Genomic DNA, 18796 nt, shown 5'->3' on the forward strand with positions numbered 1-18796 from the left:
GTTATTTATATATGTCTTTTTGATCGCGTGTTATTCCACTTTTTGTTCGGCGGTATGGTAATAAAGCGTTGTTTTTTGCCTCGTTTTTTTTTTTTTTTCTTACGGTGTTTACTGAAGGGGTTAACTAGTGGGGCAGTTTTATAGGTGGGGTCGTTACGGACGCGGCGATACTAAACATGTGTACTTTTATTGTTTTTTTTATTTATTTAGATAAAGAAATGTATTTATGGGAATAATATATATTTTTTTTTTTCATTATTTTGGAATATTTTTTTTAATTTTTTTTTACACATTTGGAAATTTTTTTTTTTACTTTTTTACTTTGCCCCAGGGGGGGACAATACAGATCGGTGATCTGTCAGTTTGCATAGCACTCTGACAGATCACCGATCTGCGAGAGGTGCAGGCTGCTTCACAGTGCCTGCTCTGAGCAGGCGTCTGTGAAGCCACCTCCCTCCCTGCAGGACCCGGATCCGCGGCCATCTTGGATCCGGGTCTGGAGCAGGCAGGGAGGGAGGTAAGACCCTCGCAGCAATGCGATCAATCGCGTTGCTGCGGGGGGCTCAGGGAAGCCCGCAGGGAGCCCCCTCCCTGCGCGATGCTTCCCTGCACCGCCGGCACATCGCGATCATGTTTGATCGCGGTGTGCCGGGGGTTAATGTGCCGGGAGCGGTCCGTGACCGCTCCTGGCACATAGTGCCGGATGTCAGCTGCGATATGCAGCCGACACCCGGCCGTGATCGGCCGCGCTCCCCCCGTGAGCGCGGCCGATCGGCTATGACGTACTATCCCGTCGGCGGTCATGGGGGCCCACCCCACCTCGACGGGATAGTACGTCGGATGTCAGGAAGGGGTTAAAGGATAGTGGGAGTGGTCACCACCCACATCAGCTGACCTAGCAACTCAGCAGCTTGCAGCAAGGAAAATGGATATTAACCCTTGCTGGCATGAAAGAAAAAAACGTTTAAATTAAAGCAGAGCCTGAGCTGTCACAAATCCAAACGAGGGGCCTCCAGACCCTTAACACCGGACTTCACCGGAAATAATGTATGGTGAGGATGCCTCAACCCACTGCGTGTCAGTGGCCCATCTCTGAAACTCTGAGCAGTACTCCTCAGCCGGCCGGCTCCCCTGCTTGATCCTATAGAGTCGAGACTCAGCCAGGGAGATGCCATCAGGATCCCCATACACCAGTGCCAATGCAGTGAAAAACTTGTCCACTGACCACAAAGATGGTAAATCGGTCTGCAGGGAGAAGGCCCAGGATTGGGGATCACCCTTTAGAAAGAAGACAATAATCCCTACACACTGTTCCTCACTCCGTGAAGAATGAGGGTGATGCCTGGAATATAATTTACAGGCTTCTTTAAATACAATAAACTTTACAGTGGGTATGGAAAGTATTCAGACCCCTTTAAATTTTTCATTCTTTGTTTCATTGCAGCCATTTGGTAAATTCAAAAAAGTTCATTTTTTCTCATTAATTATCACTGTACCCCTTCTTGACTGAAAAAAATCAGAAATGTAGTAATTTTTGCCATTTTATTAAAAAAGAAAAACTGAAATATCACTTGGTCATAAGTATTCAGACCCTTTGCTCAGTATTGAGTAGAAGGACCCTTTTGAGCTAGTACAGCCATGAGTCTTTTTGGGAATGATGCTTGTTCTTACGGAGTCGAGACAGCCAGGGAGATGCCATCAGGATCCCTGTTGTGGATTCTGTTTTTGGGCTCCCTCTGGTGGTTACAACTGGTACTGGGTGACTTTGGTGGGTTGCGGTCTCTGGTTTCCACCTGTCCATCAGTGGCTGGGTGTTTCCTATTTAACCTGGCTTTCCTGTCATTCCCTTGCCGGCTATCAATGTATCAGTGTGCGTCTCTGTTACCTGCTCCTAGGCCTTCAAGACAAGCTAAGTCTGTATTTCCCTGTTTCATGATTGCTTTTATGTTTTTTAGTCCAGCTTGCAGATATGTAATTCTCTGCTGCTGGTTGCTCTAGTGGGCTGAAATTACCACTCATGTACCATGAGTTGGCACATGAGTTTAAGTAATTTCAGGATGGTATTTTGAAGGGTTTTTTCAGCTGACCGCGCAGTTCACCTTTTGTATCCTCTGCTATCTAGCTTAAGCGGGCCTCATTTTGCTGAATCTGTTTTCATAACTACGTTTGTGCCTTCCTCTCATTTCACCGTCATTATATGTGGGAGGCTGCTATCTCTGTGGGAATATTTCTCTGGAGGCAAGTGAGGTCTGTTATTCTTCTGATAGGGGTAGCTAGATCTCCGGCTGGCGCGAGACGTCTAGGGGCCCCCCAGGAACGTCCCCCGGCTACTGTTAGTTGAGTGTTGAGGTTCAGGATCGCGGTCAGCTCAGGTTCCATCACCCTAGAGCTCGTCCTGTTTTTGCCCGTGTTATGTTGACAAGTTCCCTGCCATTGGGAATCATGACAGATCCCCATACACAATCGCCAATGCCGCAAAAACTCTTCCACTGACTGCAAAGATGGTGAATCAGTCGGCAGGGACAAGGCCCAGGATTGGGGATCCCCCTTGATAAGGGAGACTATAATCCCCACACACTGTTCCTCATTCCCTGAAGAATGAGGGCGAAGCCTGAAATATAACTTAGAGGCTTCCTTAAAGATAAAAAATGTATCTCTCCCTCCAGAGAACCTGTTATTGAGAGATATTTTGGGTTTTGGTTGAGTCAAGACATGAGCCAAGACCATGAAACCAGATACCTGCTGAAGCTGATGTACTACCTGAGATCGCAGCTCCGTTAACTCATCCGTAAGGATCTGAATCAGGTGAGCCAAAGCCTCTGCTTGCACCATAGATTCACTAGAACAATGGTACGGTTGGTGTTAATGTCATGACCCAGGGTAGGTCCAGCGGACAGCACAACAAACGCCAATAATGTGATGGGAAAAGGAGGAGGAAAACCCTAATAGTAGGGAACGGGAGATGGGGTATGTCCTAACTCTCAGCCTGTGCCTATCCCTAAGCTCACCTAGCACCCTAGGCAGGTCCTTCCCCACCATCCCACCCCCCCGCTGCCATCACGAACTTGGTCCGTAGTGGTCTTCTCACTAAATCCTGGCTAGTGCACTGGCTGGCAAGGATGCTAGTCTTACCACAACAGATGGTACAAACACGGGATAGTGACAAGCACGAGACAGACAAGATAAATAATAAAGCAACTTAGCTCCAGGCTCTGCTGCCAAGCTCCACACCACAGAGGATACGGAAACAGAATCCCGAACTCCACAGAAGTAGAAGATTCAGAGTTGACACCAGAGAGCTGCACCTCCAAGGCTGGTATACATAGAAAACTCTATTACCAACAGTCAGCAGATGGTTCATGTGACAATTTAAAGAATGGATGGAGTGGTGATCAGCACCCACATCAACTGACCTAGCAACTCAGCAGCTTGAAGCAAGGAAAACTGACATTAACCCTTGCTGGTACGAAATAAAAAAACATTTAAAATAAAGCAGAGCCAGAGCTGTCTCAAATTCAAAATTTGATCGTGGCATTTCAGAAAAGGAACTGTCGAGTTACTTCTACGCCAGATGTAATGGGACATACACCTTCCAAAAAGTTCAACTTTTGTCTTGTCCGTTCAGAGTATTCTCCCCAAAGTCTTGAGGAACATCAAGATGTTTTCTGGAAAAACTGAGAAAAGCTTTTGTTTTTACTGCTTAGCAGTGGTTTTCATCTTTAAACTCCGTCATGCAGGCCGTTTTTGCCTAGTCATGCTTATGGTGGAGTCATGAACACTGACCTTACCTGAGGCAAGTGAGGCCTGCAGTTCTTTGAATGTTGTTGTGGGGTCTTTTGTGACCTCTTGGATGAGTCGTCACTGTGCTCTTGGGGTAATTTTGGTCTGCCTGTTGAATTTTTTTGCTATTTGTGGATAATGTCTCTCATTGTGATTTGTTGAAGTACCAAAGCTTCCAGACTGATAGATCTCAATTACGTTGTTTCTCATTTGTCCCATAATTTCTTTGATCATGGCCTGATGTTTAGCTTTTGAAGATCTTTTGGTCTACTTCACTTTGTCGGGCAAGTCCAATTTAATTGATGTCTTGATTAAGAAAAGGTGTGACAGTAATCATGCCTTAGTGTGGCTAGGGATCTTCCCAAAGATGTGATAAACCACAGTTAAAATATAAATTATGGGTGGCAATCACTTTTTCACACCAGGCCCTGTAGGTTTGCATTTCTTTTACCCATTAAGTGTAACAAACATGCAAAAGAATAGGCAATCAAGAAGGCGGCAAACACTTTTTTTTTCACACAACTGTGTGTATGTGTGTATATATATATTTGAGCATGATACTGAAGCAGTATACTGCAGCACACAGAGTGTCTCACACATTGTGCTTCTGCAGCGCCCCAGAGTCCTGGTTGTTGCAGTACTGTGGCTCCGCCACTATGGGGAGCCATGGTGCGTCCGATGGCACTGAAGGAGTTCATCTGATCAGGTATCACAGACACCAATATGTTTCACAGCAGGGCCTCCGGGGGGAGCTAAGGGTTCTATTCATTAGGCCACTCCCCACCATAGTGGGTAAACTGGGGGTCAGGCAGGAAGTTAGAAGAGAAGGCTGACTGGATTGAACGAAGCAACACCTTGTGGCAGAGGGTGTTGTGGAGGAAGAGACAGTAGGGTCTCTGCCAGGGGTGGGATCCTGGCAGAGGCTTGGCATTGGAAAGAACGTAACGGGACCGTGCCTGCTCAGAATAGCGGCGGTGCCCTAAGAAAGGACTAGAAGCGAGATAGATTGTGCTGAGTGAGAAACGAGATCAAGCAATAGGAGAATTCCAGTAGGGGTCGTGCTGTAAGACCGGAGCAACACCCTACTGAGGCGCATTACCGGTGGCCGGAACGCCGAGGGAGTATTATAACATTCAGCTTCAAGCAATACTCTAAACAGCGGCAGGACAGTCAGTTTAAGGCGGGCTGTCTAACACACATCACCTATGCAGTCTTGGGAGGCAATTGCGGGAGAGGGGCGTCTCTAGGGTCCCGGAAGAACTCCAGGCCTATCCGACAAACGGGTGCCGTTCCAACTGTAACATCAGGAAGGGACGGAAGATTAGAAGAACATCATTTAATCGAGTTGTGAGGGAACTTAAGAAACAGACACAACGGTTGTGGGGTACTTTCCGTAAGCACAGCAGGGAAGGACTACAACACATAGCGCTAAGAAGGAAGGCACCGATTTCCACCTGTGAAGTGAACTCTGGAGGTGCCATTGGACCGGCCGGACTTGCGCAGCCTGGTGAACCGTATTCTGGACTGAGGACTCAGAGATCTCCAGTAAAGAGGTAAAGAGACTGCAACCTGGTGTCCTCGTTATTTACCGCGACCTGCACCCCACAACTGCACCGTTACAACACGACTTATTGCACCGGACGTCCCCCACTGACAGACAGGGCCACGGACCGGGTCTAGCCACCGTGACAACCCCAGGACTGAGACCTAGAGGCCCGGCTCCGGGTACCCCTTGGCCCTGCGGCGGTGTGGGGGCGCTCCACTTCCATTCAGACTTGCAACTACAACTGTATTTTGGGCACAGTTTTCAGAACCATGCAGAGTTTACACAAAATAGCAAAAAACTAAAATAGCTCAATAAACTCATCAAGTCCAGACTTTATCATATGTGACTGGAATTGCTTCTTGACTATTAGAAACTGTTGGAAGGAGTGAGATTAGGGTAAATGGTTTAAATTTTTTAAAATCTATTTTTCCTAAGATGTGTTTATAAGAAAAAGTGACAGAAATGTAACATGTTTCTTTATGCCGGAGATAAAGCTTTGAAGCTTGCATAGAGGATAACATTTGTACATGATAGATAATTGCACATGCAATGTACGGAAGGAAATGTTTTGGCAATTATAAATATAACCAAGTAATGCTCCTTATTATATTGCAGAGAAGGAAAAATGCAGTATGAGAGGGCTTTTGGAACTTCTTCAAAAGAAGTATTTGAAGCTATTTACAGGTAATATACTGTAGATTTGCAACAATGATTGTTGGTTTTACAAACAAAATGAAGTCCTGGGCCCAATTCTCAAAGTATTTCCTGGTGTATCACCACTGAGAGAGAATGGTTTTGTTATGTAGGTATTCTAAAATTGCATTCTATTTTGTAACTGTGTATGAAATAATTTTGGAGAGTTTTTAGAAATGTTTAAATATATTGGAAGTTTAAAACAAAATGCCACCTCCCCCGTGGTGCTCTCTCCACTAGCGGAATAGGAAAAATAAATGTGATTGTGTATTTCATATAATTCTTGGGGATATTCCAATGTGTCTACCTGATATATGCTGACTGATAGACTTGTGTGTAATCGCTGGCTGGAAGCCCGACATACACTGCCCCCATTGTCCACCAGCCGCAGGACTGTAGTCAGGAGGAGATGAATGAAGTGATGGCTGCCCATGCACCCTGCTGCTTGGTTCAAATTCTGTGGCACTGATGAAGATACCTCCTAATTGGGGTAACAACTAAACTATTAGATCTGAACTAGCTTGAAGATAAAAATAAGGGTGTGGGTAATCCCACAGGATATGATGATGATGATGACGACTAATCAGAATTGTGTGCTGTAAGATATTGTGATTGTTTAGGGTCCATGTGCTGGAGAGAGACCCTAAATAATAACACAAAGCCTGGTTCTCAGTGCCATATACAGGTCATTTACAGGGGACCTATGTTTTGGGTAAACTACTGTGCTGTAATGAAAGTGTTTCATCCAGGTGAGCTCCTGGGACTTTACAAGAGTGTTTTTGTCACCCGACTCACCCTAGCTCTGACATTACTAGTGGTTTTCAGTGAGATGAGCCGCAATGACATGACAAGAAAGCTTCACTCACGTGACCACTGTGACATCACAACAGGGTTTACCTTACAAGAGTGGCTTTTGTCAGGCAAGCTCTGGTGACATCTTGTCGTTTTCAGTAAGGTAGGCTCCAGTGATATCACAAGAAGGTTTCAGTGAGGTAAGCTGTGGCATCACAACAGGAATTTGGTCAAATAAACTGCTGTGATATCACTATTGGTCATCAGGGTGATATGCTCAGGGGTGGACATACAGTATGTACCATCAAATCAGCATTGGAAATCGAGGAATCCATGTGGGAACCACTACTGTAGTTGTCCACTATTGTCCTTTTTTAAAAAGCGGAAGAAAATCCAACCCAGCTAAGACATCTGCAGTACCTACATCGTAATGCTTTGTATTTCGAGGTATAAAATGCTGTACCCATTTTTGTTTTGACTAATTTGTAATTAGATCAGAAGACGAGATGGTGACTTTTATGCATAATATGGACACAATATGGAATGTTTATGGAAAAGATCTTATACAAGCTTTTGACCTCTCTGCATTCCACACAGTCTTTGATCTTGGAGGTAATAAAAAAAGTCCTACAAATTTTATTTCATTATTTTATTTAATTTCATTTATTTCATATAAATAAATGTATGCAGTAAATCCACAGCACATTACACGGAAATCTGCAACGACATATATCCAATAAATCAGGCAGATCTTAGTATAGATTGGATTTAGAACGGCTTAAATAAAAAAAAAATAGAAATTTCTAATCTTATGCCTATTGTCAGTTTCACGCTTTCCAGTTATAACCTATTAACACATGTGACCACTTATCTCTGTGATTGACTGTGGAGGTCACCTGTCAACATGAGAAGTCATCACTGCAGGTTAGTGTACAGAGACTGATGGAAGATTTCAGCAGGGCAGGACTGGGATCAAAATCAGTTCTGGCACAAATCATCTGCCAGATCTCTCGTCTTTGTTGACAGGTTGCAATCATTACATCATGACCACAGCCATTATTACTGCTGCTGCCAATAACTGGAATTTCCATAGACTCACAAAAATTATTATAAATGCTGGGTGAACCATTAGTCATAAAACACAGGATAAAATACTACACTAAATACTAGGGTACAGAACAATCCAATATTTAGGGCCTGATGCTGTAAGACCCTGATAAAGCTCTTTACCACAGTCTCCTACCTAACCGCAGAGGTTGGCACCCTGTATATAACGCAATTGGTGCCACCGCTCCGCGCCAGCTGTCCTTTATAGTCCTATCCGACCCTGTCATCCCTCATGCTAGGGAATAACAAAAGTACTGTCCAGGTAGCTAAAATTGGTAGCAATGGGTGGACCAAGAAAGACTAAGTATGTGGGATAAATAACCTCTTAGAGGTTGTAGTTCAGCGGTGTCCACGCTGTTCAGTGATGAGACAGTGACCCAAGCAAGTTCAAAACAAAGCGTGTTTAATGTCCTCCGTATCGCAGCCGGGAAAACAAAAGACAGTCTGGACCGGTTGCCGTGAGCATCCACACTGCCTTGTACGCAGGGGTGCCAGGCCCTTTGGCTCCTCTTGACCCTGTGTGGCCTCACACAGGGAGTGCTCTGCAGAACACTGCTCTGTCTGCTTGCAAGACCAAAACTGACACACTCCAAACCCTTCCTGCATGTTTTTTTTTCCTTTCCTCCACTCTGTGGCCATGGGCCACTTATAAGATCTGGGCTGGAGGAAACGGACCGGACCCCCCTACCTTCCTGCAGTCCGTTTAAAAAATAAAAGCCCTTACTAGGTTTTCCTGAACAAGCTCCTTGGTCAAAAATAACTTGACAAGGTTCAAACTTACTTTTATTCTGCCTTGTGACTCACAAGCACACTGCTGTGACCACAAGGCACTCCAGCGGATCTAATTTGCTTCTGAGTGCATCCTGGGAGACAAATAGCGACCCTCACATATGACACCGGTCACTGCCTCACTAGGGGTACTGATGAATATGTTACAATCGTTGAAGACAATATATTCTATATGCACATTAATAGCAAAAAGCACAAAAGTGCAAAAAACATCGCCCTGGTAATAGAGGTATTACAATAGACACTTCATTAAGGAATGCTCAAACACTTTAGCACACCAATGTAAACCCCATAACAAACATTAAACATTCACTTGGGTATCCTGTGTTCCTTTTTTTTTTTTTCAGATTACAGCTAGTGATGAGCGAGCATACTCGTTAATACTCGGTACTCACTCAATCATTGCTGTACTCGCGGTGCATTTCCGTGATTATTTGCTGGGAGGTCGGGTCCCCGCCCTCCATGTTTGGCGCTCTTTAGAGCGCCAATCAACATGCAGGGATTGTCTGCCATGCACTGTAATGTCGCAGCCATGCTGGTTGGGGCATTACAGTGATTGGCTGGCCGCACAGAGTCATCAGGTCTATAGCAGGCCTGGCACCACCATGCTCGGCATAGTCACCTCCAGAATCAGACAGTGTAGGGGGAGATTTGCTGGCAAGATTGGGTCAGATTTGGAGGTTTATAAGTTAATGTGGGTATACCATAATAAAATACACAAATCCAGCTAAACCAATAGTCTTTTTAAGGACTAATTACGGGGCATAAAGATTGCAGTGCTAGGTAGCCAGGGAGTGCCTTTGGGTATATAGCTATCAGTAGCAGGCAGGCATGGTATGTGACATACTTCATTGCATACATCAATACGGTCCATTCCATTACTGTCTGCTGCTGCTGCTGCCAATTATATATATATATATATATATATATATACAGTACAGAGCAAATGTTTGGCCACACCTTCTCGTTTAAATATTTTTCTATATTTTCATGACTATGAAAATTGTACATTCACACTGAAGGCATCAAAACTATGAATTAACACATGTGGAATTAAATACTTAACAAAAAAGTGTGAAACAACTGAAATTATGTCTTATATTCTACGTTCTTCAAAGAAGCCACCTTTTGCTTTGATGACTGCTTTGCACACTCTTGGCATTCTCTTGATGAGCTTCAAGAGGTAGTCACCGGGAATGGTCTTCTAACAATCTTGAAGGAGTTCCCAGAGATTTTTAACACTTGTTGGCCCTTTTGCCTTCACTCTGCGGTCCAGCTCACCCCAAACCATCTCGATTAGGTTCAGGTCTGGTGACTGTGGAGGACAGGTCATCTGGTCGTAGCACCCCATCACTCTCCTTCTTGGTCAAATAGCCCTTACACAGCCTGGAGGTGTGTTTGGGGTCATTGTCCTGTTGACAAATAAATGATGGTCCAACTAAACGCAAACCAGATGGAATAGCATGCCGCTGCAAGATGCTGTGGTAGCCATGCTGGTTCAGTATGCCTTCCATTTTGAATAAATCCCCAACAGTGTCACCAGCAAAGCACCCCCACACCATCACACCTCCTAATCCATGCTTCACGGTGGGAACCAGGCATGTAGAGTCCATCCTTTCACCTTTTCTGCGTCGCACAAAGACACGGTAATTGGAACCAAAGATCTCAAATTTGGACTCATCAGACCAAAACACAGATTTCCACTGGTCTAATGTTCATTCCTTGTGTTCTTTAGCCCAAACAAGTCTCTTCTGCTTGTTGCCTGTCCTTAGCAGTGGTTTCCTAGCAGCTATTTTACCATGAAGGCCTGCTGCACAAAGTCTCCTCTTAAGGCCGGTGTCACACTAGCAGTATTTGCTCAGTATTTTACATCAGTATTTGTAAGCCAAAACCAGGAGTGGGTGATAAATGCAGAAGTGGTGCATATGTTTCTATTATGCTTTACCTCTAATTGTTCCACTCCTGGTTTTGGCTTACAAATACTGATGTAAAATACTGACCAAATACTGCTAGTGTGACGCCATCCTAACAGTTGTTGTAGAGATGTGTCTGCTTCTAGAACTCTGTGTGGCATTGACCTGGTCTCTAATTTGAGCTGCTGTTAACTTGCAATTTCTGAGGCTGGTGACTCAGATAAACTTATCCTCAGAAGCAGAGGTGACTCTTGGTATTCCTTTCCTGAGGTGGTCCTCATGTGAGTCAGTTTATTTGTAGCGCTTGATGATTTTTGCCACTGCACTTAGGGACACTTTCAAAGTTTTCCCAATTTTTCGGACTGACTGACCTTCATTTCTTAAAGTATTGATGGCCACTCGTTTTTCTTTACTTAGCTGCTTTTTTCTTGCCATAATACAAATTCTAACAGTCTATTCAGTAGGTCTATCAGCTGTGTATCCACCAGACTTCTGCACAACACAACTGATGGTCCCAACCCCATTTATAAGGCAAGAAAGCCCACTTATTAAACCTGGCAGGGCACACCTGTGACCCGATTTGCTGGGTCAGTCCATCCTATTCGTGATGCCAAAATGAGTCGCCCGCCAGGGCCATGAGGTACTCGGTATCGGGTCCGGTGGTGTTCACAGGTGGATGTAACGGTGGCTGCGACCCGGTCTGTGGCCCTGGGCACCCATGTTAAAGGGAAAGGTCTTTAAGGAAGAATAAAGTTTGTGTTCGTGACGCCAACTGTGGTATTCGGTCAGTGGGGACCAACGCTGCTTTAAGGGGTCCTCTGGGGTGATGTTATGGCAGCTAGATGGTATAACTTCCCACAGGTGAAGTATGTCCCCAGGGCTCCCGGTGTGTAGATGGAAGATGGTGAGGAGTGCAGTAAAGAATGAGGACACAAGGTTGCAGTCTCTTTACCTTGGTTTACTGAAGACTTCAGCATCCGCAGTCCAGAGCACCAGATCACAGGGCAGGCAGGGGCAGGCCAGCTTGAAGGCAAGTTAGGAGTCCCCTTACCCAGGTGGAAATCAAAAGCCTTCCTCTAGCGCTGCGTTGGTGTAGTCCCTTACGGTTTAAAGCTCCACATAAGGTCCTCACAGATGTTGTTTCTCTCTCTGTCCCCCGGGTAAGATAGGACATAACCCATATGACTGGTGGCTTGAGGCTCTTTATAGGGACTCTAGCATGCCCTGGCCTCGGAGGGGTGCCACCGTGCCTCCTGGGTGTTAGGTCGGAAAGGTAACGAAAAGTTCAGCTGTCCTGCCGGTCTCTGATGTAAGTCATAAAGGTCCTTACAACCTCGGTGTTCCGGCTATGGGTTTCTGCGCCTCAGAAGGAGGCAGCCTGCTCGGGGCTGGTCTCCCCCTGATGTCATCTCCTGTGCTTTGCTTTCCTGCATGCTCTTTGAAATGTATTCGGCTTTCTGAATGTCTCTTTCCAGGAACTGCTGCACTGGGGCTACTGTTGTGAATTTACTTTTTGGCTCCCTCTAGTGGCTACTAGTGATTTGATGATTTGACTCTGGATATGTCAGTCATTCCTTTTATGCTCACCTGGGTCGTTAGGTCAGGGGTGTTGCTATATAAGCTCCCTGGACCTTCAGTTCAATGCCTGGCAACGTTGATATCAGAGCTAATCTGTAGTGCTCTTGTCTACTGATCCTGGTTCCTGCTTCATTAAGCTAAGTCTGCTTTTTTGCTTTTTGCAATTTGTTTTTGTTTGCTATTTTTGTCCAGCTTGTATATAATCTGTATCCTGACCTTGCTGGAAGCTCTAGGGCGGCTGGTGTTCTCCCCCTGGGCCGTTAGACGGTTCGGGGGTTCTTGAATCTCCAGCGTGGATTTTTTGATAGGGTTTTTGTTGACCATATAAGTTATCTTACTATATTCTGCTATTAGTAAGTGGGCCTCTCTTTGCTAAACCTAGTTCATCTCTGTGTTTGTCATTTCCTCTTACCTCACCGTTATTATTTGTGGGGGGCTTGTATCCTACTTTTGGGGTCTTTTCTCTGGAGGCAAGAGAGGTCTTTGTTTTCCTCTTCTAGGGGTAGTTAGCTCTCCGGCTGGCGCGAGACATCTAGCGACCAACGTAGGCATGTTCCCCGGCTACTTCTAGGGTTGGCATTAGGAGTAGATATATGGTCAACCCAGTTACCACTGCCCTATGAGCTGGATTTTTGTACGTCGCAGACTTACTTGTTCCTCTGAGACCCTCGCCATTGGGGTCATAACAGTTTGCCAGGCCCGTATTAAATGTTAAATGCATTGCAGAAGTGGGATTATAAGAAAGAAAGTTCTGAGTTTTTTTTTCTCTCTCTCATTTTTTTTTCTTTTCCCCTTTACCTCTGAGTGGCTTGTGATTGCTGCAGACATGAATGTCCAGACCTTGATTACAAGTGTGGACCAGCTTGCTGCTCGTGTGCAGGGCATACAAGATTATGTTACCAGAAATCCTATGTCAGAACCTAAGATACCGATTCCTGAACTGTTTTCCGGAGATCGATTTAAGTTTAGAAATTTCAGGAATAATTGTAAATTGTTTTTGTCCCTGAGACCCTGTTCCTCTGGAGACTCCGCTCAGCAAGTGAAAATTGTTATTTCTTTTTTACGGGGCGACCCTCAGGATTGGGCTTTCTCGCTGGCGCCAGGAGATCCGGCATTGGCTGATATTGATGCGTAATTTTCTGGCGCTCGGTTTGCTTTATGAGGAACCCAATCTTGAGATTCAGGCAGAAAAAGCCTTGCTGGCTATGTCTCAGGGCCAGGACGAGGCTGAGGTGTATTGCCAAAAATTTCGGAAATGGTCCGTGCTGACCCAGTGGAACGAGTGTGCATTGGCTGCAAATTTTAGAAATGGCCTTTCTGAAGCCATTAAGAATGTGATGGTGGGTTTTCCCATTCCCACAGGTCTGAATGATTCCATGGCCCTGGCAATTCAAATTGACCGGCGGTTGCGGGAGCGCAAAACCGCAAATTCCCTCATGGTGTTATCTGAACAGGCACCTGATTTAATGCAATGTGATAGAATCCTGACTAGAAATGAGCGGAAAATTCATAGACGCCAGAATGGCTTGTGTTACTACTGTGGTGATTCTGCACATGTTATCTCAGCATGCTCTAAGCGTCTTACTAAGGTTGTTAGTCCTGTCGCCATTGGTAATTTGCAACCTAAGTTCATTCTATCTGTAACTTTGATTTGCTCACTGTCATCGTATCCTGTCGTGGCGTTTGTGGATTCAGGTGCTGCCCTGAGTCTTATGGATCTGTCATTCGCCAAGCGCTGCGGTTTTGTTCTTGAGCCATTAGAAAATCCTATCCCTCTTAGGGGTATTGACGCTACGCCATTGGCAGAAAATAAACCGCAGTTTTGGACACAGGTTACCATGTGCATGACTCCTGAACATCGGGAGGTGATACGTTTTCTTGTTCTGCATAAGATGCATGATTTGGTTGTTTTGGGTTTGCCATGGTTGCAGACCCATAATCCAGTCTTGGACTGGAAGGCAATGTCAGTGTCAAGTTGGGGCTGTCATGGAATTCATGGAGATTCCCTGCCCGTGTCTATTGCTACTTCTACGCCTTCGGAAGTTCCGGCGTATTTGTCTGATTATCAGGATGTCTTCAGCGAGTCTAGGTCAAGTGCATTGCCTCCTCATAGGGAATGTGACTGTGCAATAGATTTGATTCCAGGCAGTAAGTTTCCTAAGGGAAGACTGTTTAATCTGTCGGTACCTGAACATACCGCGATGCGCTCATATATTAAGGAGTCTCTGGAGAAGGGGCATATCCGTCCTTCTTCTTCCCCTCTTGGTGCGGGATTCTTTTTTGTGGCTAAAAAGGACGGATCTTTGAGGCCTTGTATTGACTATCGGCTTTTAAATAAGATCACTGTCAAATTTCAGTATCCTTTGCCGTTGTTGTCAGACTTGTTTGCCCGGATTAAAGGTGCCAAGTGGTTCACCAAGATAGACCTTCGTGGTGCGTACAACCTTGTGCGCATTAAGCAAGGAGATGAATGGAAAACCGCATTCAATACGCCCGAAGGTCATTTTGAGTACTTGGTGATGCCATTTGGGCTCTCTAATGCACCTTCAGTTTTTCAGTCCTTTATGCATGACATTTTCCGGAAGTATCTGGATAAATTTTTGATCGTTTATCTGGATGATATTCTGGTTTTTTCTGATGATTGGGACTCGCATGTGGAGCAGGTCAGGATGGTTTTCAAGATTTTGCGTGAAAATTCTTTGTTTGTTAAAGGCTCAAAGTGTCTCTTTGGTGTACAGAAGGTTCCCTTTTTAGGGTTCATTTTTTCCCCTTCTGCTGTGGAGATGGACCCAGTCAAGGTTCGAGCTATTCATGATTGGACTCAACCCTCGTCAGTTAAGAGTCTTCAGAAGTTCTTGGGTTTTGCTAACTTCTACCGTCGTTTTATCGCTAATTTTTCTAGCGTTGTTAAACCGTTGACGGATATGACCAAGAAAGGCTCTGATGTGGCTAACTGGGCTCCTGCTGCCGTGGAGGCTTTCCAGGAGTTGAAGCGCCGGTTTACTTCAGCGCCTGTTTTGTGCCAGCCTGATGTCTCACTTCCCTTTCAGGTTGAAGTGGATGCTTCGGAGATTGGGGCAGGGGCCGTTTTGTCGCAGAGAGGCCCTGGTTGCTCTACTATGAGACCTTGTGCCTTTTTCTCTAGGAAGTTTTCGCCGGCAGAGCGAAATTATGATGTGGGCAATCGGGAGTTGTTGGCCATGAAGTGGGCATTTGAGGAGTGGCGTCATTGGCTCGAGGGTGCTAAGCATCGTGTGGTGGTCTTGACTGATCACAAAAATCTGATGTACCTCGAGTCTGCTAAACGCCTGAATCCTAGACAGGCCCGCTGGTCATTGTTTTTCTCCCGTTTTGACTTTGTGGTTTCGTATTTACCAGGTTCTAAGAATGTGAAGGCCGATGCTCTGTCTAGGAGCTTTGTGCCTGATGCTCCTGGAGTCGCTGAACCTGTGGGTATTCTTATGGAAGGAGTTATCCTGTCAGCTATTTCTCCAGATCTGCGACGTGTGTTGCAGAGATTTCAGGCTGGTAGGCCTGACTCTTGTCCACCTGACAGATTGTTTGTGCCTGCTAAATGGACCAGCAGAGTCATTTCTGAGGTTCATTCCTCAGTGTTGGCAGGGCACTCGGGAATTTTTGGCACCAGAGATCTGGTGGCCAGGTCCTTTTGGTGGCCTTCCTTGTCAAGAGATGTGCGGTCATTTGTGCAGTCCTGTGGTACTTGTGCTCGAGCTAAGCCTTGCTGTTCTCGTGCCAGCGGGTTGCTCTTGCCCTTGCCTGTCCCGAAGAGACCTTGGACACACATCTCTATGGATTTCATTTCGGATCTTCCGGTGTCTCAGGGCATCTGTCATCTGGGTGATATGTGATCGTTTCTCCAAGATGGTCCATCTGGTTCCTTTGCCCAAACTGCCTTCCTCTTCTGATCTGGTTCCTGTGTTCTTCCAGAACGTGGTTCGCTTGCACGGCATTCCTGAGAATATTGTGTCGGATAGAGGATCCCAGTTTGTTTCCAGGTTCTGGCGATCCTTTTGTGGTAGGATGGGCATAGATTTGTCGTTTTCGTCCGCTTTTCATCCACAGACTAACGGACAAACGGAAAGAACTAATCAGACTCTTGAGGTGTATTTGAGGTGTTTTGTCTCTTCTGATCAGGATGATTGGGTGACCTTCTTGCCGTTGGCTGAATTTGCCCTTAATAATCGGGCTAGTTCTGCCACCTTGGTTTCGCCATTTTTCTGCAACTCTGGTTTCCACCCTCGTTTTTCCTCGGGACATGTCGAGCCTTCTGACTGTCCTGGGGTGGATTCTGTGGTGGATAGGTTGCAGCGGATCTGGAATCATGTGGTGGACAACTTGAAGTTGTCACAGGAGAAGGCTCAGCGTTTTGCCAACCGCCGCCGCGGTGTGGGTCCCCGACTTCGTGTTGGGGATTTGGTATGGCTGTCTTCTCGATTTGTTCCTATGAAGGTCTCCTCTCCCAAATTTAAACATCGATTCATTGGTCCTTACAAGATATTGGAGATCCTTAATCCTGTATCCTTTCGCCTGGATCTTCCGGTGTCGTTTGCCATTCACAACGTATTTCATAGGTCCTTGTTGCGGCGGTACGTTGTGCCTGTGGTTCCTTCTGCTGAGCCTCCTGCTCCGGTGTTGGTTGAGGGCGAGTTGGAGTACGTGGTGGAGAAGATCTTGGATTCTCGTCTCTCCAGGCGGAGGCTTCAGTATCTGGTCAAGTGGAAGGGCTATGGTCAGGAGGATAATTCCTGGGTGGTCGCCTCTGATGTGCATGCGGCCGATTTAGTTCGTGCCTTTCACGCCGCTCATCCTGATCGCCCTGGTGGTCTTGGTGAGGGTTCGGTGACCCCTCACTAAGGGGGGGGTACTGTTGTGAATTTACTTTTTGGCTCCCTCTAGTGGCTACTAGTGATTTGACTCTGGATATGTCAGTCATTCCTTTTATGCTCACCTGGGTCGTTAGGTCAGGGGTGTTGCTATATAAGCTCCCTGGACCTTCAGTTCAATGCCTGGCAACGTTGATATCAGAGCTAATCTGTAGTGCTCTTGTCTACTGATCCTGGTTCCTGCTTCATTAAGCTAAGTCTGCTTTTTTGCTTTTTGCAATTTGTTTTTGTTTGCTATTTTTGTCCAGCTTGTATATAATCTGTATCCTGACCTTGCTGGAAGCTCTAGGGCGGCTGGTGTTCTCCCCCCGGGCCGTTAGACGGTTCGGGGGTTCTTGAATCTCCAGCGTGGATTTTTTGATAGGGTTTTTGTTGACCATATAAGTTATCTTACTATATTCTGCTATTAGTAAGTGGGCCTCTCTTTGCTAAACCTAGTTCATCTCTGTGTTTGTCATTTCCTCTTACCTCACCGTTATTATTTGTGGGGGGCTTGTATCCTACTTTTGGGGTCTTTTCTCTGGAGGCAAGAGAGGTCTTTGTTTTCCTCTTCTAGGGGTAGTTAGCTCTCCGGCTGGCGCGAGACATCTAGCGACCAACGTAGGCATGTTCCCCGGCTACTTCTAGGGTTGGCGTTAGGTGTAGATATATGGTCAACCCAGTTACCACTGCCCTATGAGCTGGATTTTTGTACTTCGCAGACTGGCTCATATCTCTGAGACCCTCGCCATTGGGGTCATAACAGGCTACACAGCTCTGTAAAACCTTCTGCTGCCTCAGACTGATCCAGTCCGTCTTCTGACTGGTCCTGCCTGGAACTCACTGACTTTCCCTACAGACTACTATATATATATATATATATATATATATATATATATATATATATATATCTGGGGTGTCACCTAGCAAGTAGGATCAAAAGCTCCCCCTGGTGGCCTGGAGTGTGAATGTGTTGCATGTTTGTGGTACCTGGTTGCAGTTATTCCTTCTTGCCTTCAAGTGTATCATCACTCTCCCCGTGAGGAAAGCAATGCTACTTTGATGAACAGGAACCTAAGGCGCCACAGTAGCGATGTCCAAATATTTGAGCAGCCACGGTCACACGAAGGCAATGGTGGGAACATGTCACAAGAGGTGACAAAGATGAAACACAATTGCCAGAAAGTCGGGAGGAGGACCAGGGTGCCGAAATGGAAGACGAGGTGGTGGATGATATAGTAACTGACCCAACTGGCAGGAGAACATGCAGAGCGAGGACAGTAGCACACAGGGGGAGGGAGGCATAGCACCCCAACAGGCAGGAAGAAGCAGTGTGGTGGCCACAGACAGTAGGCAGTAACTATTCCTTGTAATACCAACATGACGGATGTTGGCAGCCCAACTGTTAGGTCTTCCCGAGTCTGGTTGTTTTTTAAAGACTCTGCCATAACCCCAAACAGGCCATTTGCACCACCTGTCATGCTCGCATCAGCAGGGGTAGCAAAACTACTACCACCAGCCTGATCAGGCACATGGCAGCAAAGCACCAGAGTTTGTGGGCTGAACCCCAGGCTCCAGGAACAGTGTCTGCGGGTGACACCAGTGCTTCTTCCACTGTTGTGCGTTCAAGCCAATTTCCTGTTCATAGTGTGAATATGCCTTGTGCCCTGCACCTGTCGTTGCCCACAGTCAGCTAGCACCATCATCAAGCACGT

The 18796-nt window shown here is 46.0% G+C and overlaps 1 protein-coding gene across 3 annotated transcripts in view; it reads left to right on the plus strand.

The window, feature by feature from the left end:
* Positions 1-18796, plus strand: part of LOC143815470 (acetylserotonin O-methyltransferase-like) — a 201420-nt gene that overhangs the window by 69095 nt on the left and 113529 nt on the right. For all 3 annotated transcript variants that reach the window (XM_077294687.1, XM_077294688.1, XM_077294689.1), the window contains exons 4-5: positions 5942-6010; positions 7305-7423. In XM_077294687.1, coding sequence (XP_077150802.1) covers positions 5942-6010; positions 7305-7423 — 188 coding nt within the window. The remainder of the gene's footprint in view (positions 1-5941; positions 6011-7304; positions 7424-18796) is intronic.

Source organism: Ranitomeya variabilis, chromosome 3 (assembly GCF_051348905.1).
Source record: "Ranitomeya variabilis isolate aRanVar5 chromosome 3, aRanVar5.hap1, whole genome shotgun sequence".
In the NCBI taxonomy this organism is placed as follows: Eukaryota; Metazoa; Chordata; class Amphibia; order Anura; family Dendrobatidae; genus Ranitomeya; species Ranitomeya variabilis.